At 37.8% G+C, this 25,164-nt stretch overlaps 1 protein-coding gene across 11 annotated transcripts in view; it reads left to right on the forward strand.

The window, feature by feature from the left end:
• Positions 1–25,164, forward strand: part of BCKDHB (branched chain keto acid dehydrogenase E1 subunit beta) — a 360,230-nt gene that overhangs the window by 15,720 nt on the left and 319,346 nt on the right. For all 11 annotated transcript variants that reach the window (XR_010158080.1, XR_008548591.2, XR_010158079.1 and 8 more), the window contains exons 2-3: positions 5,321–5,398; positions 6,918–6,986. Coding sequence is in view for 7 of the 11 variants with exons in the window: in XM_024357306.3 (XP_024213074.1) it covers positions 5,321–5,398; positions 6,918–6,986 (147 nt within the window). In the remaining 4 variants the exon portion in view is untranslated. The remainder of the gene's footprint in view (positions 1–5,320; positions 5,399–6,917; positions 6,987–25,164) is intronic.

Here is a 25,164-nt window from a genome sequence, read left to right on the forward strand (position 1 = left end):
CTGGATTTGGTTTGCCAGTATTTTACTGAGAATTTTTGCATTGATGTTCATCAGGGATATTAGTCTAAAATTCTCTTTTTTTGTTGTGTCTGTCAGGCTTTGGTATCAGGATGATGTTAGCCTCATAAAATGAGTTAGGGAGGATTCCTTCTTTTTCTATTGATTGGAATATTTCCAGAAGGTTTCGGGGGAACCCGCCCCCAGTATTTTAACGTAGGTTCTTTCTATTTTCCATAAGTGTCGTCTGGCTGAGAAATAAAGAGAAAGAGTACAAAGTGAGGAATTTTACAGCTGGGCCGCCGGGGGTGACATCCCATATTGGTAGGACCATGATGCCCACCTGAGGCTCAAACCAACAAGTTTTTTATTAAGGGTTTCAAAATTGGAGGGGGTTTAAAACAGGGAGTAGGTACAAAGATCACATGCTTCAAAGGGCAAAAAGCAGAGCAAAGATCACATGCTTCTGACCTAACAGGACAAAAGGCAAAACAGAACTACTGATAAGGGTCTATCTTCAGCTTTGCACATATTGTCTTGATAAACATCTTAAACAACAGAAAACAGGGTTTGAGAGCAGAGAACCAGTCTGACCACAAATTTACCAGCTTGGAGTTTTTCCCCACCCTAATAAGCCTGAGGGTACTGCAGGAGACCAGGGCGTATCTCAGTCCTTATCTCAACCACATAAGACAGACACTCCCAGAGCGGATGTTTATAGGCCTTCCCCCCCTCCCCCCCCCCCCCAGGAATGCATTCCTTTCCCTGGGTATTAATATTAATATTCCTTGCTAGGAAAAGAATTTAGCAATATCTCTCCTACTTGCATGTCCGTTTATAGGCTCTCTGCAAGAAGAAAAATATGGCTCTTTTTGCCTGACCCCACAGGCAGGCAGACCTTATGGTTGTCTTCCCTTGTTCCCTAAAAATTGCTGTTATTCTGTTGTTTTTCAAGGTGCACTGATTTCATATTGTTCAAACACACATGTTTTACAATCAATTTGTACAGTTAACACAATTATCACAGTGGTCCTGAGGTGATGTACATCCTCAGCTTACGAAGATAACAGAATTAAGAGATTAAAGTAAAACAGGTGTAAGAAATTATAAAAGTATTGTTTGGGAACTGTTAAATGTCCATGAAATTTTCACAATTTATGTTCCTCTGTCATGGCTCCAGCCAGTCCCTCCATTTGGGATCCCTGACTTCCTGCAAGAAGAAGGAATGGTACCAGCTCCTGTTTGTATCTCTGGTAGAATTCAGCTGTGAATCCGTCTGGTCCTGGACTTTTTTTGGTTGGTAGGCTATTAATTATTGCCTCAATTTCAGAGCCTGTTATTGTTCTATTCAGAGATTCAACTTCTTCCTGGTTTAGTCTTGGGAGGGTGTATGTGTCCAGGAATTTATCCATTTCTTCTAGATTTTCTAGTTTATTTGCATAGAGGTGTTTATAGTATTCTCTGATGGTAGTTTGTATTTCTGTGGGATTGGTGGTGATATCTCCTTTATCATTTTTTATTGCATCTATTTGATTCTTCTCTGTTTTCTTCTTTATTAATCTTTCTAGTGGTCTATCAATTTTGTTGATCTTTTCAAAAAACCAGTTCCTGGATTCATTGATTTTTTTGAAGGGTTTTTTGTCTCTATCTCTTTCAGTTCTGCTCTGATCTTAGTTATTTCTTGCCTTCTGCTAGCTTTTGAATGTGTTTGCTCTTGCTTCTCTAGTTCTTTTAATTGTGATGTTAGGGTGTCAATTTTAGATCTTTCCTGTTTTCTCTTGTGGGCATTTAGAGCTATAAATTTCCCTCTCCACACTGCTTTAAATGTGTCCCAGAGATTCTAGTACGTTGTGTCTTTGCTCTCATTGATTTCAAAGAACTTCTTTATTTCTGCCTTCTTTTCCTTATTTACCCAGTAGTCATTCAGGAGCAGGTTGTTCAGTTTCCGTGTAGTTGTGCGGTTTTGAGTGAGTTTCTTAATCCTGAGTTCTAATTTGATTGCACTGTGGTTTGAGAGACAGTTTGTTGTTATTTCTGTTCTTTTACATTTGCTGAAAAGTGCTTTACTTCCAGTTATGTGGTCAATTTTAGAATAAGTGTGATGTAGTGCTGAGAAGAATGTGTATTCTGTTGATTTGGGGTGGAGAGTTCTGTAGATGTCTATTAGGTCCACTTGGTGCAGAGCTGAGTTCAGGTCCTGGATATCCTTGTTAACCTTGTTTCTCGTTGATCTGTCTAATATTGACATTGGGGTGTTAAAGTCTCCCATTATTATTGTATGGGAGTCTCTTTGTAGGTCTCTAAGGACTTGCTTTATGAATCTGGGTGCTCCTGTATTGGGTGCATATATTTAGGATAGTTTGCTCTTCTTTTTGAATTGATCCCTTTACCATTATGTAATGGCCTTCTTTGTCTCTTTTGATCTGTGGAAAACAATGTTAATCTTATACATCTCCGTCGGAGCACTTGGGTGACCAAGGCGCATTGTCAGTGAGCAGTAATATTTTGAAAGGAATCTTTTTTTTTCCTGAGCAGTAGGTTTCAACAGTGGGCTTAAAATATTCAGGAAACCCTGATATAAATAGATGTGCTATCATTCAGGGTTTGTTGTTTCATTGAAAGAGAACAGGCAGAGTGGATTTAGCATAATTCTCAAGGGTGCTAGGACTTTCAGAATGGTGAATGAACATTGGCTTCAACTTCAAATCACCAGCTACATTAGCCCCTTACAAAAGAGTCCACCTGTCCTTTGAAGCCAGGCATTGACTTCTCTTTAGCTATGAAAATCCAAGATAGCATCTTCCAATAGAAGCTGTTTTGTCTCCACTGAAAATCTTTTGTTTAGTATAGCCACCTTCATCAATGATCTTAGTGAGATCTTCTGGATAATTTACTGCAGCTTCTCCATCAGCACTTTATGCTTCACTTTGCCGTTTTATGTACTGAGATGGCTTCTCTTCTTAAACCTCATGAACCAAGCTCTGCTGTCTTCAGATTTTTCTTCGGCAGCTTCCTCACCTCTGTCAGCTTTCATAGAATTGAAAAGAGTTAGGGACTTGCCCTGGATTAGGCTTTGACTTAAGGGAATGTCGTGTGTGATTTGGTTTTCTATTCAGACCACTAAAATTTTCTTCATATCAGCAATAAGGCTATTTTGCTTTCTTATCATTTGTGTGCTTACTGGAATAACAGTTTACATTTTTCTTCAAGAACTTTTCCTTTGCATTCACAACTAGGCTATTTGGTGCAAGAAGCCTAGCTTTCAGACTCTCTGGACTTTCAGCATGCCTTCTGTACTTAGCTTAGTCATTTCTAACTTACGATTTAAAGTGAGAGATATGCAGCTCCTCCTTTCACTTGAAAACTTAGAGGTCACTGTAGGATTATTAATTGGTCTAATTTTCATATTATTATGTCTCAAGGAATAGGGAAGCCTGAAGAAAGGGAGAGATAAAGGAGAATGACTGGTCAGTGGATCAGTGAGAACACACACAACATTTATTGAGGTTACTAATGTAATTGTCTTGGGGTGCCATGGCAGAATGTCAGAAGGCTGTGGCACCCCAAGACACTAGTAACCTCAAAGATCATTGATCAGAGATCATGATAACAGATGTAATAGTAATGAAAAAGTTTGAAATATTGTGAGAATTATGAAAATGTGATTCTGATGCTGATAGACTTGCTAGATACAGGGTTGCTACAAAGTTTCCATTTGTAAAAATTGCAATATCTGTAGGGCAAAATAAAGTGAAGCACAGTAAGACAAAGTATGCCTGTATCTATTAAGCGATATAGCCCTAGCCTGAAGAAAAATAAATTTTTAAGTAATCATGGACATGTGGTATGATTGTATATCTTTTGCCATAAGTGATATAAAATAATATTTGAGTAAATTCCTATTATCTCCACCAAATATAAGAGTAGAAACAGGCTATGATTGTGGGCACAGAGGGCAGAGGACGTATCTGACTGGGGATTGCCAAGACCTGAACCCTGGGCATTCAGTACTGTTGAAAGGATCAGAGAGACATTAGATGCCAGAGTAGGCAGAATGTCAGAAGTCTGGAGTATCGGTGGATAATGGAAGGAGGAAAGATGTCATATGTCAGAACCTGCTGTGGAGCAATGCCAGGCTAGGGAAGAAAATGGGTCTCCAGGAAAAGGACAAGTGACCAATGTCCCATGGTCAGACAGTTGAAGGCAACAGCAGTAGCTGTTGTGACCCACACTGGGAATTAGATCTTGACTGTTGGGACACACTAGGCTAATGAATAGCATGGAGGTTAGGTGGGCAGTGATCAGGGTAAGCAACAGGTATCGAAAAGATTTGTTATCAGCATGCTGTGGGTTAAGGCGACTACCAGCGTGTAGATCAGGCACTAGGATAAAGAGTGGGCCTCTCGATCAGGGGAGATTTAGGCTGAAGCCGTTCTGTGCTCTGAATTGTAATTTTGCAGAGGAGTTGACTTAAAGTTTTGGGATGACTGTGGGCATTGGGCAGCACCTAAGCTTGAATCGAAGCTCTAATGTCATGATGTTTCTGAATTCTAACATTTAGAACTTTATCAAATGAAGCTTTCCTATACCATTCAGAAGAGTACTAAGGTGAAGATAGAAGGACATGGACAGAGTCCAGAATCTAACAATGAATAGCTAATATTTATTCAGCACTCACTGTGTCAGGTACTGTTCTGAGTGTATTACATGTACTGCTTCATTTATTCCTCCTAAAAAATCCATTTAGGGAATGGACACTGGCTCACAGATATTCTATTTAAGTAATAAGACAATAAGAAGGACTAAATATGATGTGGTTAGGCATAAGATTATGGTATGTTCCAAACTCCAGCAGTTCCGGGTACCAAAGTTTATCTTTACCCTTCCTTATTGTTTTATGGTCCATGACCATTTGCTGTTGACGTGTTTAACACATGCCACTGGTCATGCACATTCCTTATGGCTTAGGTTCCTAACACCTGTCTGTGCTTCTTCCCAGACCACTCACTTTGACGGGTCTCCCTTTCTGACTTTCCATAGGTCTTATTGTCTACACGCATTTAGTCACTTGGTTATATTCCTTCTTCCTGTTTTATACTTTTACAAAAAATTGTTTAATATGGGTAAATTTTGCCCCATTAACAAGCTTCTCCAGGTCTGTATTGCTTTTGTATCTTATAGTATTATTGTAAATAATTCAGCAATTTGCATAATACCTTTCTTTGTACCTTGATTTTAGTCAAGTTGTAATTAACTGTTAAGAAACTGGTTGTTTTTATGTATTTTACAACACACGAAATGATTTTTTTTTTGATTTTCACAGGGCAAACTCAGAAAATGAATCTTTTCCAGTCAGTAACAAGTGCCTTGGATAACTCATTGGCCAAAGATCCTACTGCAGGTAACCCTGATATGTGCCTGAATTGTGGTAGCTGTGTTAATTCCAGAATTGAAGATTTGCTTAAAATATTTATGTGGAGCTCAATGGTTAACATTGTATCTACCTGACATTTTCAAAGGTATGATTGGGGCTAAATAATCAAATTGCAATATTAGTCCACTTATTACCAGTTAGTTCTCATGTATATTTAACATCAAGTCAGCTTTCTCTTACAGTGTGTGTGGTCCTGATATTGTATTAATAACTTCTGGATTAAAACCTGCTGTGTACTCCTGTTTCTTTGGCACATAGAAACAAACAAAATATCTTTTCATTCAGCTATTTATTTATAAAATGAAGACTTGATTTTATGCTTCCCTTTGGAATACATTGTCATTCAACTTGTAATATGTTTTGGAAATAATTGTAATATTTATATATAATTTTATAAGTATCTTAATCTTCATCTTATTAAATCATTGATACAAAACCAATTGTTCTTCCACTGTATGTTTTCAAATTTGATTGGCTTTACTTCATATATGTATATACATATATATTTAACATATATCTATATATACAGTTTATATATGTGTGTGTGCATATATGTTTACTATACATTGGGCTTCCACCTGATAATCTGTAGTTTTAAGGTTAAATGAAAAACAGGTTATTTTTTAGGGAGAAGTGGGAGCTGGACTAAAGGATGATTAGATCTTGATTTGTTTTGAATGCTACTTGCGGATGATTGAACTAGAGAAGTAAATTCAAACATAGAGAAGGGTGAGTTTTTTCTTGGGGTCGATAAAAACTGGTTAGGTACATTTATGAGACTAGCATTCAGCTCTATGAATACCCCCTATTTTAAAGCTCCTGCCAATTTCCACCTACACCATTCTTTGCCTTGCTTACTGTGTCCTTCATGCTTGCCTCCTTTCTGCTTCACACAGTCTAAATCCCTTTCCTATTTGTGACTGTTCCCTTAGCTTGGAATGCTCTTCTGATGGCTTGCTTACTGTATACTGTGTCTCAGGAAAAACCACAGGCCTGGAAGTCTGGAGCATGAGTCATAGTTCTGCCTCTAGCTTTCTGACTTGGCCAGTCAATTTACTACTTCTCTGGTCTCGTTTTCTTCATGGATAAAACAAATGAGATTCTAGATCAGTGGTTCTTTCTCAACTGGGGATGATCTTAGTCTCCACTCCCACGACTCTGTTTACATTTAACAATGTAAGTGAAGACACTTTTTGTTGTCTCAACTGTGTGTGTGTGTGTGTGTGTGTGTGTGGTAACTGTCATCCAGTGGGTAGAGACCAGGGATGCTGCTATGCATCTACAGTGCACAGGACAGACCCTCACAACAAAAGAATCATCTAGTCTAAAATGTCAATAATGTAGAAGTTGAGAAACCTTGATAGAGATCTATGGTCCATTTATCTTTTGTGATTTAAAATGTAAACATTTAAATTACTTATTTCTCATTGTTAGTATTATTTAGGGATTATTAAATAAAATGTATTATTTAAATACTGTTTTTCAGTAATATTTGGTGAAGATGTTGCCTTTGGTGGAGTCTTTAGATGCACTGTTGGCTTGCGAGACAAATATGGTAAGTAAATACCTATATGAATAGTATTCTGATAGAACTTTTACTAAAAGATCTTAAAAATACAAAATATGCCTACTAAATTTTTTGTCATATCCCCATTGTATGGATGAATTCCTTTTCATTTCCAATGCCACCTGCAGAATCCTTTGGCCTATATTTTCTCAAATGTCTTCTAGTATCCCTCTGATCTAGTTCATATTACACATACAGTGTAAATGATTCCAAAATAATTGTCATTAAATGTATATTATTTCTTGTGTCATTCTTCTGTCCAAGAACCTTTGGTGTTTTATTGCTAGCTGCCTTAGCCAATTTCAATTCCATTGCCTCCAGTTGGAGATTCTGCCTGTTGGGTCTTTATTAGCAAATTTTATCTTTTCGGGAAGAGAGAGAGAGAGAGAGGGAGAGGGGTTTAGTTTTTAAGGAACTGGCTCATGTGATTGTGGGGCTGGCAAGTCCATAGGGCAAACTGGTTGACTTGAAACTCAGGCAGGGCTTCTGTTTTAGCCTTGAGGCTGAATTTCCTTTTGCTTGGGAATCTGCAGTCTTTTCTCTTAAGGCCTTAAATTGATTGTGTGAAGCCTACCCACATTATAAAAGGTAATCTGCTTTATTCAAAATCTACTGATTTAAACGCTAATCACATCTAAAAAATACCTTCACAACAACTTCTACACCTGTGTTTGACCAAATATTAATAATTGGGTGCCATAGCCTGGTCAAGTTGACATATAATGAACCATCACATTATCCTTCTTACATGTTTTATCCCAGCTGATGTCTTTAATTGGCATGTGATTGATTTCTGCCCATTGCTTTTATTAATTTCATTTGACTCAGTTAAAATAATCAGAATGCATTTTGGTCCATCTTTGAATTCCCACTCTTCTGACTTGCAGTGTAAGGAATGTGTTTTGACCTCCTATTGTTAGGGATACCTTTGAAATGCTTTTGACATTTTATTTTTTGTCTTAGTCTTACCTGATTTAGAATTCAGCAAAGCAGTTCACGTGAGGGCTGGCAGGAGCTTATATCTTCCTCTCTTCTTTCCTTTGGCATTGCTCTATATTGCTTGTGTGTTCATACGGGGCAAGAGGAGTGAGGGTCTTTAAAATTTTTTTTAAAATTGTTGTCTCTTCTTCTGTTCCACTCTTTCTGAGGTTATGTTATACTTAAATCCAAGAACCCATACATGTTCCATCTCACTTATTGGGAACTTCCAGCTTAGTCTTTTCTTTTCCATTTATAGCAGGTTGAGTTTCTGGATCCAGTCCCTCTGCTTTCTCCTACTTCTAATACCTGCTTAGAGCTTGAGGTAGTTGGGCAAAAGATTATTTTTCCTGATCATTTAGACTCCTGCTACAAACTTTTAGATCTTTAATAAACAGTTAAAAATCTTTACACATTTGATTTCAAAAGTAATGCATATATATTGTAGAAAATTTGGAAAATATAGAAAAGCATAAAGAAAATAAAAATTGCTCATGTTTTCAGAGATAACTTGGAGATAACCACTGTACACGTCTTGGTATATATACTTCTAGACTGTATTTGAATATGTTTGTATATATTAACTAATATTTCAAACACAGAATTATACTTCTGTAACTGAGTCTTCTCTGTATCCGGTATAACTATGCTGTGGAGCAGTGTCTAGACCTCACGATTCCATCTTGCCTGACTCAGTGTAGTAGCATGCCATGTGCTTTCTGAATAGCTAATATTTATTCAGCACTCACTGCGTCAGGTACTGTTCTGAGTGTATTACATGTACTGCTTCATTTATTCCTCCCAAAAAATCTAGGGGTTTGTGTAGGCTGTTGAGTCCTCTGCTGCCTGTCTGCCCAGGTTCTCATCCATAACACTCTGCTTACCCCTTCTGTCTGGGGCATTTTATCGATGCCATCTGCTGCTCATACACTGGCGACTCCTGAATTTCTGTCTCTAGTTCAGACGTCTGTTCTGAGCTTCAGATCTGTGTATTCAGTTTCTACTGCACATCTTCACCTCAGTGTTCCACAGTCACTTCAAACTCAGCATTTCCACACCTAAGGTTGCTACATGCACCCAGCAAATGTATGCCTCCTAGTGCATTTCCTATTTTGGTGAATATATCACCATCCATTTAGTTACCTAAGCCAGACACTGGGGAAGTTCTCAGTGTCTTCCTTCTTTCTAGTTCCCCACATCCAGTGAAGTTGTATAATTATATCTAATCTGGCCCCTCCTTTCCATTCTTACTGCCCTGATACTTAAGATCTTTCATTTTTCTCTGCCTGCAGAGTTTTATTTCTTTTCTTAGCAGTCACCACTCCTTTAGTCTTACCCTCCCTCCAATCCATTCCCTATCTTGTTGCCAGTGTGATGATTTTAACATGCATATTTCTTAGCAGGACATACAAAATACTTTTTTTTTTTTTGAGATGGAGTCTCGCTCTATCGCCCAGGCTGGAGTGCAGTGGTGCGATCTTGGCTCACTGCAGCCTCGGCTTCCTGGGTTCAAGTGATTCTCCTGCCTCAGCCTCCTGAGTAGCTGGGAGTACAGCCGCATACCACCATGCCCTGCTAATTTTTGTATTTTTAGTAGAGATGGAATTTCACTGTGTTGGTCAGGCTGGTCTCAAACTCCTGACCTTGTGATCCACCTGCCTCGGCCTCCCTAAGTGCTGGGATTACAGGCATGAGCCACTGCGCCTGGCTACCAAAGACTTTGAGAACTACCTAGGTAGCTACCTGACCTCATCTGCTTTTATTTTTATTTTATTTATTTTATCTATTTTTTAGTTTTTACTCTACAGACCTAGGAACTTGAGCTTTTTAAAATTTTTATTAAAACTAATGTTGAGTTACTGGTTGTTTCTCTTAAGCCCCCTGTTGTTTTTTCTTCTCTCTTCCTTTGCACTTGCCATCTGGGTCTCTCTACCCTGTCTGATTACCTGGTAGACTCCTGTTTCTTCTTCAGAAGATTCCCCTGTGAAACTCTTCCGGACCCTCCAAGCAGACTCAGGCAGTTCTTTATCACTATTCACGCTGCACCGTTTAAATCTTGAAAGTTGTACTGTAATCCATAACTCCCACCAGAAAGTTGTCAAAGGCAGCAGATCTTTAAGCTGTTACACAGAATGGATCCCTAGGACCTAATATTGTATCAGGCAGTATTTATGAAGTGCATGCTGTTGAGTGAATTTACCCTTTGCTCTCACTTAGACAGTGTCCTACTGTCTCAGGAAGGGGATTTCCCTCTCTCACATTAATTATTTAGGTTGGTCTGATTTTATTTTCCTTAAAAAATAGGTTAAAATGGGGAGAAACTAACTCTTAACTTGAAAAAGTCCAGTGCTCTTAGAGGGCACCTGCAAATTTATGTTTCCTGTCATGGCAGGAGGCTGAGCTAACTAATGGCTAAGTAACTCTTTTAGCTTTATTGTCAGCAGCTGCTGTGAATTTTTACAATAGTTTTAGGGCAGTGAAGTTACACTTTATTAATTTCAGGTTGAGGATGTTGATCAAGATGAAAAATTAAATCGCTGATACTTTCTAATGAGAGTGAGTGAGCTTCTGTTTTCAGAAGTGAAGAATAAAGGAAAGGGTGAAGAGAAATATATTAAAATACATTTTTCTTGCATATTTAAAAAGTAACACATACTTAAAAAATTATCTGCCCTTTTGAATATAGGGCAGGAATTTTTAGCTATACAGAAGCATAACTGTCTGCTTAGGATTTTTAAAGGATAATTTGTATTTAAAATAACTAAAAGATTATGTTGATATAGTTCAATATAACAATCAAGTCACACTGCATTAAATGACATAGCAAAGAAAACCCTTGTGCCAGATCAGTTCGCTTTCTGGGGAGAGCTGAATGTTGAGTGGGAAAGGATCAAGTCAGCAGGTGGCAGCCTACCCTTTGAAATGAGAACATCCCTGTTGGCATTGTGCCAGCACTTGAACTGCTGCAAAGCATTTTATATTCCATCAGAAGGCGGAATTTGAAGGATTGTGGGTTACTGACATACGTTGTAAAGCTGAATACTACTTGATATGACAAAGAAGGAATTGCATAATTAGAGGCAATGCTATAAGAAAAGGAAGAGAGGCATAGAGCATTTTGTATTCCAGACGATCCAGATGAGTGTGGATTTAGTACCACTAAACTGCTTCTCTTCCTTGTCCTTTGATAGAACAAAATAGTATGAGTGCTTTGAAAATTAGAAGAAAGAAAATAGTATGTCCTCATCAACATTGCATTCCAAATGGCAGCTTTAACCACTGTACGTAATGAGATGTATTGATGAGGAGCAACAGCTGGACCTCTGGGGAAGCAGGGAGTGGGAGAGGGCAGTTAAAGGTAGTTGATTTGTAGGGTATGTGTGATTTTATGTTGAATGCCACACATGCTTTCTTTCTTTCTTTTTTTTTTTTAAGACAGAGTCTTGCTCTGTCACCCAGGCTGGAGTGCAGTAATGCGATCACGGCTCACTGTAACCTCTCTCTCCCAGGTTCAAGCAATTCTCCTGCCTCAGCCTCCCAAGTAGCTGGGACTACAGGTGCCCACCACCACACCTGGCTAATTTTTGTATTTTTAGTAGAGACGGGGTTTCATCATGTTGGCTAGGCTGGTCTCGAACTCCTGACCTCAGGTGATCTGCCTCCCTTGGCCTCCCAAAGTGCTGGGATTACAGGCGTGAGCCACTGTTCCTGGTGTCACACATGCTTTCATTCATATAAGTAATGAGACAGATTCCTCATGGCATATACAAAATCCATTCGTATTGTCATTCTCTGAGAGAGAGAGAGAGAAAGAGAAAGAGTGTATGTGTGTGTGTGTGTTATTAAAATAAGATTTTGGTGTGTCAGGTTTAAGGTATGTTTGTAACATTATTCTATACTGATATAACTTGCCTGGTTGTGGTTCTTAGTGTATATTTGGCCCACTTATTGGAGGAAATTTAGGTGAGGAAAGGAATAGCTGAGGACCTCCTGAATTAGTCTACAGGCCTAAACATGTGCCTTTTCATGGGACTTGATGTTTTTCCATTACTGTATCCATTCCTTTACACCACAAGTGTGGCCTGTCATAGCAGCTTGGGAAAACTAATATAACCACTTACTTGTTTTCTTATGTAAACATCACTGAAATTGTATAACCAGATACTTTAATACACTGAAGTCAGGTTGGAAAACTAGGACAGGCATGCGGTGAAGGCAAGTTTTTGTCTATAATATACCAATATTTGGGAGTTGACTTTGGGCCTCAGTATCCTCATCAGTAAATTGAAGGGAAAGGACTAGGTGGTCCTCTGGGATTCTTCCAGAGCATACATTTAGGTAAGCTTTATGGTTTTATTTGTTTTTAAAAAGAGGAACACAGTTTTTTCATGCTTTGATTCCCTTTACATTTAGAGGTTTTTTTGAATATAGTTGTTATAGCATTTTGGAACCATGGGGTACCTTAGGCATTTAATTTAATTTTTTCTTAAGATGTCCCTTTTCCAGCATTTTGTTTTATTTTATTTATTTATTTATTTATTTGAGTTGGAGTCTCACTCTGTCACCCAGGCTGGAGTGCAGTGGCGAGATCTCAGCTCACTGCAACTTCCATTCCCCAGGTTCAAGTGATTCTCGTGCCTCAGCCTCTGAGTAGCTGGGATAATAGGCATACACCACTATGCCTGGCTGATTTTTGTATTTTTAGTAGAGATGGGGTTTCATCATGTTGGCCAGGCTGGTCTCGACCTCCTGACCTCAAGTGATCCGCCAGCCTTGGCCTCCCAAAGTGCTGGGATTATAGGTGTGAGCCACCACACTTGGCTGCTTTTCCAGCATACGTTTTAAATTTAGGGGTGTTAGCAAAATCTTTGCTCTCTTATATATTTTTTGTGAATTATGAAATTAATGTCTTTAACAGAGAAAGTGATCTTCCATTTTATGTTCTTCTTGCAAAGAATGGGTTATTTGGGTGATACTCATACTCTTGGATTTAGTGTCAGGGTTCCATTGTAGAATGGCAATCTGTGAGATGGGGGTTTGGTCTCTGGGTTGTTGAAACTAATTTTACGGAAGAAAAAAACAGGATAAAATTCAGGAAAATTCCTTAGGGAAATTGAATATGTAGAGGATTTATTTCCCCTATTGAAGTATACATATTTATGACATACAAGCAGATTGAATACCAGATATAGATTGTGAGATGTCTAACAGGAATTTGGAGTGAAAACAGGTATTAATAAGTTGGTGTAAATCTGGTTTTCTAATACATTTATTAAAAATATTTTTAAAGGATTGTTAGTAGCTTTAAATTGCTCTTGATATTACAAGAGCACATGTTGCTCTCGTATACAAGTGCACATGTTGGCAGAACTAGATGAACATGTTTAATATGCCTTTTTTCCCCCACAGTGCTTTTTTCACAAACATTAATTTATTTCTAAAAATTATGGTAAAATATATATAACATTTACTGTTTTAACCATTTTTACAGTTCAGTGTTATTAAGTACATTCACGTTGTGGTGCAATTATTACCACCATCCATCACCAGAACTTTTTTCATCTTACAAAACTGAAACACTATAACCATCTAACAATAACTCCCCATTTTCTCTCCAACAGTCCCTGGCAAGAACCCATTCTACTTTCTATCTCTATGAATTTGACTATTCCTTATGTGAGTGGAATCATATAGTATTTGTCCTTTTGTGACTGCCTTATTCATTTATAATAATGTCCTCAAGGTTTATTGATGTTTCAGCCTGTGTCAAAGTTTCCTCCCTTTTTAAGGCTGCATAATATTGTGTTGTATGCATATACCACATTTTGTTTATCCATTCATTTGTTGATGGATGTTTGGGTTGCTTCTGCCTTTTGCCTATTGTGTCCTAAGACTGCTATAAATACTGATGTGCAAATATTTGGTAGTGTCACTGCTTTTTTAATTCAGAAGAACAAAGTTGGAGGACTCACAGTTCCTTTTTTCAAAACTTACTGCAAAGCTGTAGTTATCAAAACGGTGTGACAATGGCAAAAAGACAAACATTGATGAATGGAATAGAATAGAGAACCCAGAAATAAACCCTTGAATATCTAGTCATTAATTTTTGACAATGATGCCAATACCATTCAACAGGGGAAAGGACAGTCTTTTCAACAAATGATGCTGGGAAAACTGGATATTCACATGCAAAAGAATGAATTTGGACCTTTATTTAACACCATATACAAAAATGAACTCAAAATAGATCAAAGACTTAAATGTAAAACTATAAAACTCTTAGAAGAAAATGTAGGGGAAAAGCTTCGTGAAATTGGATTTGATAATGACTTTTTAAATATGGCTCTAAAGGTATAGGCAACAATAAAAATAGATAAATTGGACTGCATCAAAATTAAAAACATGTACTTTGAAGGACACTATTAACAGGGAAAAAAGGCAGTTCACAGAATGGGAGAAAATACTTGCAAATCATGTATCAGATAAGAGATTAATATCCAGAATATATGGAGAACTTCTAAAACTCTACAAAAAAACCCCCAATCAATTAAAAAAATAAGCAAAGGACTTGCATAGACATTTCTCCCAAATTGATAATTTATATATAAATTACCAGTATATAAATTACCAGTGAAAAGATGCTCAACATCATCAATTATTAGGAAATTCAAGTCAGTATCACAGTGGAATACCACTTCATACTCATTAGGATGGCTGTTATCAAGAAAACAGGAAATAACAAGTGTTGCTGAGGATGAAATTGGAATCATTGTGCATTGTTGGTGGGAATGTAAAGTGACACAGCCACAGTGGAAAACAGTACGGTAGTTCCTCAAAAAATTAGAATTTCCATATGATGCAGCAATATGCCTTTCTTTTTATCTCATTTAAAAAATCCAGCTGAATGAGTTAGCATAGAAAATGGAACGGAAATATTGATGCATGCTTCATTTACTTTAGTTTTTCTTATTTATTACTTTGATGACCTTTTGTGATTTTTCCAAATAAAGATTTTAGACACTACTAAAATTAGAATGGGTACAAACGGTCACTGTATTTTACTTTCTCTAATTTATAACACTGACCTCTCAGAACTTTAGTTCTATATGACGTGGATATAGACTAGATAAGAATTTCTCAGCCTGTCAGCACTATTTATTTATTTCTCTGTTTATTTGTTTAAGAGTCAGGGTCTTGCTCTATTTCCTATACTGGAGTGTGGTGGTACAATCACACTTCACTGCAGCCTTGAACTCTTGGGCACAAGCAATCCTTCCGCCTCTCACAGTATTCTCACTGTTGGCTTGTTGACCAGTGGCTTAACAAATACCATTTAAGAAAATAAGATATTTAATATATTTTGTAGGATATCAGAGCTGGGGAGAAATGGAGGGTATATCTAGTCTAGTGGTTTTCAACTGCTGGTGATTTTGGCAATGTCTAGAGATATTTTTGGTTGTCATACCTTGGGGGGTACCACTAGAATCTGGTGGATGGAGACCTAGAATGCTGCTAAACATGCACAGGGCAACCCCACCAAATAACTGTCCGTACCAAAATGTCAATACTGTTGAAGCTGGCTGGGCATGATGGCTTACAGTTGTAATCCTAGTGCTTTGGGAGGCCAAGGTGGGAGGATTGCTTGAGGCCAAGAGTTTGAGACCAGCCTGGGCAACATAGCAAGATGACCCCACCCCTACAAAAAATTATAAAAAAAAATAGCTGAGCAGGGTGGCACACAGCTGCAGTCCACCTGCTTTGGAGGAAATATTGATGAAGCAGGAGAGCCCAGGAGTTTGAGGCTGCAGTGAGCTGTGATCATACCACTGCAGTCTAGCCTGGGTGATAGAAGGAGACCCAGACTCTAAAAAAAATAGTGCAGCGAGGCTGAGCGACTCTGATCTATTTCCATGTAATGTGGACACTGAAATTCTGAGAGGTGGAGTTGCTCAGTGGCAAGTGGTCTAGGGCTCACGCTTCCTAAAACCCAGTTCTAGGCTTTTTGTACTATATATTTTTCCCTCATTTATAAATGAGCAGCTAATTTATGTAAAAACATAAAAATAAGGAATTCTTTTTTTTTTATTATTATTATACTTTAAGTTTTAGGGTACATGTGCACAATGTGCAGGTTAGTTACATATGTATACATGTGCAATGCTGGTGCACTGCACCCACTAACTCGTCATCTAGCATTAGGTATATCTCCCAATGCTATCCCTCCCCCGTCCCCCAACCCCACAACAGTCCCCAGAGTGTGATGTTCCCCGTCCTGTGTCCATGTGTTCTCATTGTTCAGTTCCCACCTATGAGTGAGAATATGCGGTGTTTGGTTTTTTGTTCTTGCGATAGTTTACTGAGAATGATGATTTCCAATTTCATCCATGTCCCTACAAAGGACATGAACTCATCATTTTTTATGGCTGCATAGTATTCCATGGTGTATATGTGCCACATTTTCTTAATCCAGTCTATCATTGTTGGACATTTGGGTTGGTTCCAAGTCTTTGCTATTGTGAATAGTGCTGCATGTGTGTGAATAAACATACGTGTGCATGTGTCTTTATAGCAGCATGATTTGTAATCCTTTGGGTATATACCCAGTAATGGGATGGCTGGGTCAAATGGTATTTCTAGTTCTAGATCCCTGAGGAATCGCCACACTGACTTCCACAATGGTTGAACTAGTTTATAGTCCCAGCAACAGTGTAAAAGTGTTCCTATTTCTCCACATCCTCTCCAGCACCTGTTGTTTCCTGACTTTTTAATGATTGCCATTCTAACTGGTGTGAGATGATACCTCATTGTGGTTTTGATTTGCATTTCTCTGATGGCCAGTGATGGTGAGCATTTTTTCATGTGTTTTTTGGCTGCATAAATGTCTACTTTTGAGAAGTGTCTGTTCATGTCCTTAGCCCACTTTTTGATGGGGTTGTTTGTCTTTTTCTTGTAAATTTGTTTGAGTTCATTGTAGATTCTGGATATTAGCCCTTTGTCAGATGAGTAAGTTGTGAAAATTTTCTCCCATTTTGTAGGTTGCCTGTTCACTCTGATGGTAGTTTCTTTTGCTGTGCAGAAGCTCTTTAGTTTAATTAGATCCCATTTGTCAATTTTGGCTTTTGTTGCCATTGATTTTGGTGTTTTAGACATGAAGTCCTTGCCCATGCCTATGTCCTGAATGGTAATGCCTAGGTTTTCTTCTAGGGTTTTTATGGTTTTAGGTCTAACGTTTAAGTCTTTAATCCATCTTGAATTGATTTTTGTATAAGGTGTAAGGAAGGGATCCAGTTTCAGCTTTCTGCATATGGCTAGCCAATTTTCCCAGCACCATTTGTTAAATAGGGAATCCTTTCCCCATTGCTTGTTTTTCTCAGGTTTGTCAAAGATCAGATAGTTGTAGATATGCGGCATTATTTCTGAGGGCTCTGTTCTGTTCCATTGATCTATGTCTCTGTTTTGGTACCAGTACCATGCTGTTTTGGTTACTGTAGCCTTGTAGTATAGTTTGAAGTCAGGTAGGGTGATGCCTCCAGCTTTGTTCTTTTGGCTTAGGATTGACTTGGCAATGCGGGCTCTTTTTTGGTTCCACATGAACTTTAAAGTTGTTTTTTCCAATTCTGTGAAGAAAGTCATTGGTAGCTTGATGGGGATGGCATTGAATCTATAAATTACCTTGGGCAGTATGGCCATTTTCACGATATTGATTCTTCCTATCCATGAGCATGAAATGTTCTTCCATTTGTTTGTATCCTCTTTTATTTCATTGAGCAGTGGTTTGTAGTTCTCCTTGAAGAGGTCCCTCACTTCCCTTGTAAGTTGGATTCCTAGGTATTTTATTCTCTTTGAAGCAATTGTGAATGGGAGTTCACTCATGATTTGGCTCTCTGTTTGTCTTTTATTGGTGTATAAGAATGCTTGTGATTTTTGTACATTGATTTTGTATCCTGAGACTTTGCTGAAGTTGCTTATCAGCTTAAGGAGATTTTGGGCTGAGACAATGGGGTTTTCTAGATATACAATCATGTAATCTGCAAACAGGGACAATTTGACTTCCTCTTTTCCTAATTGAATACCCTTTATTTCCTTCTCCTGCCTAATTGCCCTGGCCAGAACTTCCAACACTATGTTGAATAGGAGTGGTGAGAGAGGACATCCCTGTCTTGTGCCAGTTTTCAAAGGGAATGCTTCCAGTTTTTGTCCATTCAGTATGATATTGGCTGTGGGTTTGTCATCGATAGCTCTTATTATTTTGAGATACGTCCCATGAATACCGAATTTATTGTGAGTTTTTAGCATGAAGGGTTGTTGAATTTTGTCAAAGGCCTTTTCTGCATCTATTGAGATAATCATGTGGTTTTTGTCTTTGGTTCTGTTTATATACTGGATTACATTTATTGATTTGCATATATTGAACCAGCCTTGCATCCCAGGGATGAAGCCCACTTGATCATGGTGGATAAGCTTTTTGATGTGCTGCTGGATTTGGTTTGTCAGTATTTTTTTGAGGATTTTCGCATCAATGTTCATCAAGGATATTGGTCTAAAATTCTCTTTTTTATTTGTGTCTCTGCCTGGCTTTGGTATCAGGATGATGCTGGCCTCATAAAATGAGTTAGAGAGGATTCCCTCTTTTTCTATTGATTGGAATAGTTTCAGAAGGAATGATACCAGTTCCTCCTTGTACCTCTGGTAGAATTCGGCTGTGAATCCATCTGGTCCTGGACTCTTTTTGGTTGATAAGCTATTGATTATTGCCACAATTTCAGCTCCTGTTATTGGTCTATTCAGAGATTCAACTTCTTCCTGGTTTAGTCTTGAGAGAGTGTACGTGTCGAGGAATTTATCCATTTCTTCTAGATTTTCTAGTTTATTTGCGTAGAGGTGTTAGTAGTAATCTCTGACGGTAGTTTGTATTTCTGTGGGATCGGTGGTGATATCCCCTTTATCATTTTTAATGCGTCTATTCGATTCTTCTCTCTTTTCTTCTTTATTAGTTTTGCTAGCGGTCTATCAATTTTGTTGATCCTTTCAAAAAACAAGCTCCTGGATTCATTAATTAAAAACCCTTCAAAAATAAGGAATTCTAATGAAACAAAGGTCATGGGTTTTGATTAGTCATGAAATAAGAGGCTAGCGATCAGAAACCTATATTAAAAAGTTTGAAAAAAATCTATTTCTGTGATTCTCTTGTGAACGAGATTTTCTGAGTGCATTAGGTTGTTCTGGGGTTGGAGCTACTGCTGTAACCATTGTTTTCAACTTAATTGATTACACAATAAATGTTAGAGCTGCCAACAGGTGTTCTCTTTGACATTTTAAGTATCAGTCAGAATGTAATGACCTTAAGCCAGTTTTTCTCAATCTTATTTGAGAATGGCATGCTTTTAAAAATGTTCAAATGTGAGCACCAATAGGGGCTTGGAAGGTAGGCTTGGATTAAAGTGAACAAGGAAAAATGGGATTATAGGTAATTATTGTCAGAAAGTATAAAATTGATTCATGTATCTTTTAAGCGTCACAAGAATTAGAAAATGAGACCATGTGTATTTTATTAAGAACAATATGTATTAGAAAAGTAAAAGATCTTTGTTTGATATTTTCATTATCAAATATGTCATCCACATCCTCAAGCCACACATCCACGTAATATGAAAGACATTGCTAAATTAGTTTCCCAAACCTGATTCTTAGTCTTCTGAAAATTCTCTTCTAGACTGGTGCCTTTAACAGGGGGAGGAACCCAGACATTTTTTTCCCTTCAGTATTTAGAATTTCTTGAATGAGTACACCCTAGATATTTTAATTGTTTTATTTTTGACAGCTCAGTTTCTAATTTTGGCACATCAAAACCAGTGAATTTTCTTTTCTTATGTATTTGGAATTGCTTATTTTTTGATTCAGATATAATTTTTGGATTACAAGCCTGTTCTTTTGCTTTAAACTTCCCATTTCAACCATAGATCTTGAGGAAATCTATGTACGTAGTTGAAATTTATTTTATTGAGTAATAAGTGTTAGATTATAAAATCAAATAAAATACAAATATATATTGAAATTTTAAGAGAGTTTAACATATAATGTTATCCACTAAAAAGATGAATTATGTTAATCCTAATATGAGTTATAAATACTGTCTATCTATTATTGCTCAGGTTGAATGTCAGGTAATGTGTGACTTGCTGCCATTCCTAGGTGTATAGCTGACCCATATGTAAAGGTAGAGTAGAACATAGAACTATTAAGTACTATAGCTATATATTTAGCACTTTTCTTTCAGATCTAATAATACCTTTTAGAAGGCCATAGGAGTCCCTTTGGGACACAGGAATGGGAATAAAAACATATAAAAATAATACAAAGTTGGGGATTTTTACACATTTGAAAAATACAGTAGTGCTTACTCTGACTCTCTCTATTCATGCTTTTGATTACCATGCTGCAATATTGGCTGTGTTGGGGGAGGAGGAGTATTGAAAAACATTTTGCTTTTGTGTTTCTTTAACCTAACTTTAAGACTATTAAGTTTATTTATCTTTTGTCAGAGTCATTTTTCTTTTTTAAAGAAAAACCACATGCAGTGAAGGAATTAAAAATGGGCCTGCTGCCACTGCTATTTTGGAGATTCTTAAATTAGCTTAGATCAGTCCAGTTATGAAAAAAATTTTTTCTCTTTCAAACATTGCCGCATATTCCTTGATTTCAATTTCTCAGAAGTCTGGGAGATTATCAGTGTAACATTTCTACCAAATTTCTCAAAGTTAAAAAGAAATCCAGTGAAGAGTATCAATAAATACAGACAATTTAGATTCCTAAAATTATCAGGGCTGAAAAAGGATCAGTATAACAATTTTATGGAGCAGTTTAGATTGGTCAATATCTGGGGTTGCTTGGATTTTCCCATCCTGTTTTGTTCATCTTAAAACAGATCACAAAGTCCGTTAAATTTCAACTGCTCCTCTTTCTAGGAGTTGCATGTGTGATAGCCATAGCAGCTGTATGGCAACTTCACGTTGACACTGTGCCCAGACATTGAGTTGATATTGTCACTTACCTGAAGTCACTTAACTGTCTCAGGAAGTTTGAATCTAAATGTGTAGATTATTACACAGCAATACATTCTGTGCCTCTAATTCTGTCTTGGAAATCCACTGTTATCACCTTTAATGCAGTTATAAAGTCACATAATCATAAAGTTCACTAGGAAAAATTATTTTCCAGTCAGACTAGGAGGAGCCAATAAAAACAGCTCTACGTGGAGGACAGTATTAATGTCATTTGCCAGATATTTGTTGAGTGAGACTGCCTATACAAAAGTCATAGAGAATTAGAGCACAGTGCTTTGTTTTCTGTTCCCATTTAACATAGATGAGATTTCTCAGTTGCTTTGATTGGCAGAGTTGATGAAGGATCAGTTAGGTAAAGGTTGGCAAATGTCATGTGCTAAGAAATCACTTGTGAAGCTTGTTGGACAAAAAGTTTTCAGTTTCCTGGTGAGCAGCTACACCCAAAGGCGGCTTTAGCAGTGAAATGCTTGACCTTCTCTTGTGGCATCCTGCCATCCTTCCCCTCTAGATCCTCTGGCCGCCAGCCAGAAGTGGTGGCATCTAGCCAATCATAAATTAGTCAGAGGATTCTTATTCTGTAATACTGGCTCTTGGAAACTCTAGTATCTTTAGTAATAAGGAATTTCTTCTCAGTTTCTGGGCACGCTGTTCATTTAACCCATCTTTTCTGTTTTCTGGTCTTTGCCAGCTTGGAGTCTAGCAGAAACAAAGAAACTTGTTTCTAAGCCAAAAGGAAACACACAAACCTAGTAGTATATCCTTAATCAATATCCTATAGACAATGAATTTGAGCATTTCTTTCTTTAAAAAAGTGGAGGTTCCTCAAAACTCCAAAGGAAACTCAAAATCACTTCAGGAACATCTTAATTCTGTATTCAAAGGCAGAAATACAGCATATTAAATGGCATAAGCCCACTGGATTTATTCAGATCTAAATTAAGCATTGATAGGATGGACCTGAAAAGGAAAACTTATCGTGTTCTTAACAAATTCATAAGTCCAGTAAGGCAACTTAGTTATTTGCATGAAGAAGGCACTTTTTCTTTTGTCAAATAAAGATTCTGCAAAGTTTCTGTCCAGGAACTTTTTAGCTTTTATAGTATACAATATGTCAGAGAAGGTTACAGCTCTGATTACAATGCATAACTCTTTACATGAAAAGAGAAAGTTTGATATCTTGACATACATTTAATGCACTAGTTGTGTTCTCTGTAATGACTGAATTCATCCTGCAGTTTGCTGAAGGTGAATCGGGAGGGGAACCTGGATCTTGGGAACTTCCAACCTACACAGCCTCTTCTGATTTCTCTTAGAACTTGTAAGCAGAATTTGAGCCAAATAGTCTCAATGAAGCATTCCCTTCATTCATTTCTGGCCAGATTAACTTAATTCGCGCTCATTTCTAGCTCACCCTCTTTCTTTCTTAAAGCATGAAGTAGAAGGTAGTTCATGGCTCAGCTTAAACTCCCATTACATTGAAAGATTTCAGTAAAGTAAAATTTCAGTAAAATTTGTTCCCAATTTTACCAGTCTGAGTGATCCCAAGCTGCACAGTTTTCATTTTACTAAGGGAGCAACAGCCAAGTTACTGCACAGTCTTTCACTGTTTAAATTGTCTTGTAGCAGTATAGTGCCACTGCTGTTGTTTTTTCCATCCCACCTTTCATTTTCCCTAGAATATCTCCATGTTCCAGGGAAGTACAGGATCACAGAATAGGCAGCGTTCTTTCTGAGAGTTGTACGTAGTTACATAACGTATCAGGATTTTCTTGTTCAGTTTTATCTTTGTAGATCCCCTTCTGCTATTGTTTGTGTCTGTTTTGGTTTCTAATTTCTGCCAAACTGCTAAGGGATTTGATCCAACTGTTAGCATTTGATGTGTTTTTTCCCTTCGAGACCACATGGACTCTATCTTTCTGTTGTGAATCTCTCTTGTGGAGGCTTTAGCAGTTAGTTGGGCAGGGTCTTGCCTTGCCTGTCCTCTTCTTTATTGTGCACAGCCATGAGTGGACTGTTGTCCATCCTCTGGAGCATACACACAAAAGCCTGTGTTGATGGTGCAGTAACAACATATGGATCAGTGGTCCTTGCCTTTGCTAACATTGTGGTATCAGGAGTGCTTGAGGGGACTTTCCCCCAAACCACCTCATCCATACATCAAATCTAAGTAAAAACAATGGGCTTGCTGTGAACATGTAAGTTTAACACAAGCCCACTGGCTTTTGTTTCCAACTAGAATGGTTCTTTAAGCTGCTCTTATAGATATTTTGGAGCTTCTGCTGCCTGGCAACTCAACTCTGTCAGTTTCATTTAGTTGGGTCAGTTTTATAGTTTCTGCAGAACTGGAAGCTGGCCATTTAAAATAGCCTTGGTTCCACTGACACATGTGATGTGATTGCTGGACCAACTGTTCACAAGTTGTGAAGAGATTACAAGACAGCAGTGGGCTGAAATATGCTCAGTAGAGAAAGGCTGGTGTTGACTGATACCATTACTACATTGACCAGTGGGTACAGGAAGTAGGTAGTTACTGTTGAAGTGTAATAAACACCACCAGGCTTTATCTAGGCTAAGGCACTTCTTTAGTATGCCCTGGGATCACTTGGGTTATTTTCCTGGTTACAGAGACCAATTTATTAGCTCTAAGAGCTTGTTGGAGATGCCATCCTAGGAAGGTAGATGCCTTCCAGTTGTGTGTATGTGTGTATATATGTGGAATAAATATTTGAAATGGGTTTCAGACAGCTACAACACTGTTTGCTTCACAGCACTGCTTCCCTACCTTGCCCATATGCTGCAATACTGACATGCCAGTCTCACCCCAGAGATTAGGAGTTACTGGTATGGAATGTGGCCAGGGTGTTGGAGTTTTAAAAGGTCCCCAAGTGATTCAAATGTGCAGCCAAGTTTGAGAACTACTGCTCTGGAAGGTACTAAAATTTTAAAGATGTGGTCCCTGCCTTTAAGGAAATCATAGTATACATAGGCCAAAGCAAAATTACATGGAAGTAAAATAACAGTGTAAGAATGAAATAACAATATAAAATGATAAAAATAATGCCTAGTAACTTCGTTTCTTTTATTTAGGCTAGAATTTAAATGACAGAATTAAATTGTGCATTGAGAGTTTTGATAGAAAATGGCAACTGAGACTTCTGGAAAAAGAAGCAATTGAACATAGGCATCTACTTTTGTTCCTCCCAAAACCCCACTAAAATATCAAGGGATCTTCTTTTGTCAAGGCCTAAATCCGCAGGGATGGGGAGAATGGGACTGGAGACAACCTGAAGAAAATGTTGGAAGCTGGAAGGTAAAGGACTTAGGAGGCTTGGAAAAACAGAATCTGGAGTGAGCAGTGGGGCAGCCAAGAACCAGCCTGGTTTACATTAAAGAATTGCCCAAAGGCTTAGGAATTGGCAACATCAAGTACTTCTGGGAATAGGGATGAATGGAGTGGGGCTTTAGAATAGGGAGAATTGGTTGAAAATCTTTTTAAGAGCCCCTCAGATCTCTAGCTTCCCTCTACCACCTGGAAGAATCTGGAGGTTAATTCTCCAAGGAGAATGTATTAATAAAATACATCTAGAGGGAAGGAAGGCTGGGAAATGTAGTCTTTGTTCTGTGTGGACATGTGCTCAGCTAAAGGTCTGGGGTTCTGTTACCACGGGAGAAGGGGAGAATAAATATTGAGGGACAATTAGCAGTTGGCACTATGCTTACATACACACATACTTGCTACATTAATATAATAATATTGATAATGATATTGATGGTGATAATAGTAGCAGCAAAGTCTTAGAGTGCTTTTTACATGCCCAGCACTGTTCTTAGAACTTTACATATATTAACTCACTTAATTCTCAACAATCCTGTAAAGTTAGTTCTATTCTTATCCCACTTTGCAGATACAGAAACTAATGTACAAAGAGGTAAAATAACTTCCCCAAGTTTCACAACTGAAACCAGGCCTGAGACCTCATCTTTCTGTGATTAAACCTGACATTGTGATTAAGTTTGAAGAAACTGATTGCTAATTAATGTTGTTCATTGTATTGGTTTTGTGTTCTCTTTGAAGAAAATAGTAGTGATATATGTGCTCAATAAATATAAGGAGTTATTGCTAT

Source organism: Pan troglodytes, chromosome 5, assembly GCF_028858775.2.
Source record: "Pan troglodytes isolate AG18354 chromosome 5, NHGRI_mPanTro3-v2.0_pri, whole genome shotgun sequence".
Taxonomy (NCBI): domain Eukaryota; kingdom Metazoa; phylum Chordata; class Mammalia; order Primates; family Hominidae; genus Pan; species Pan troglodytes.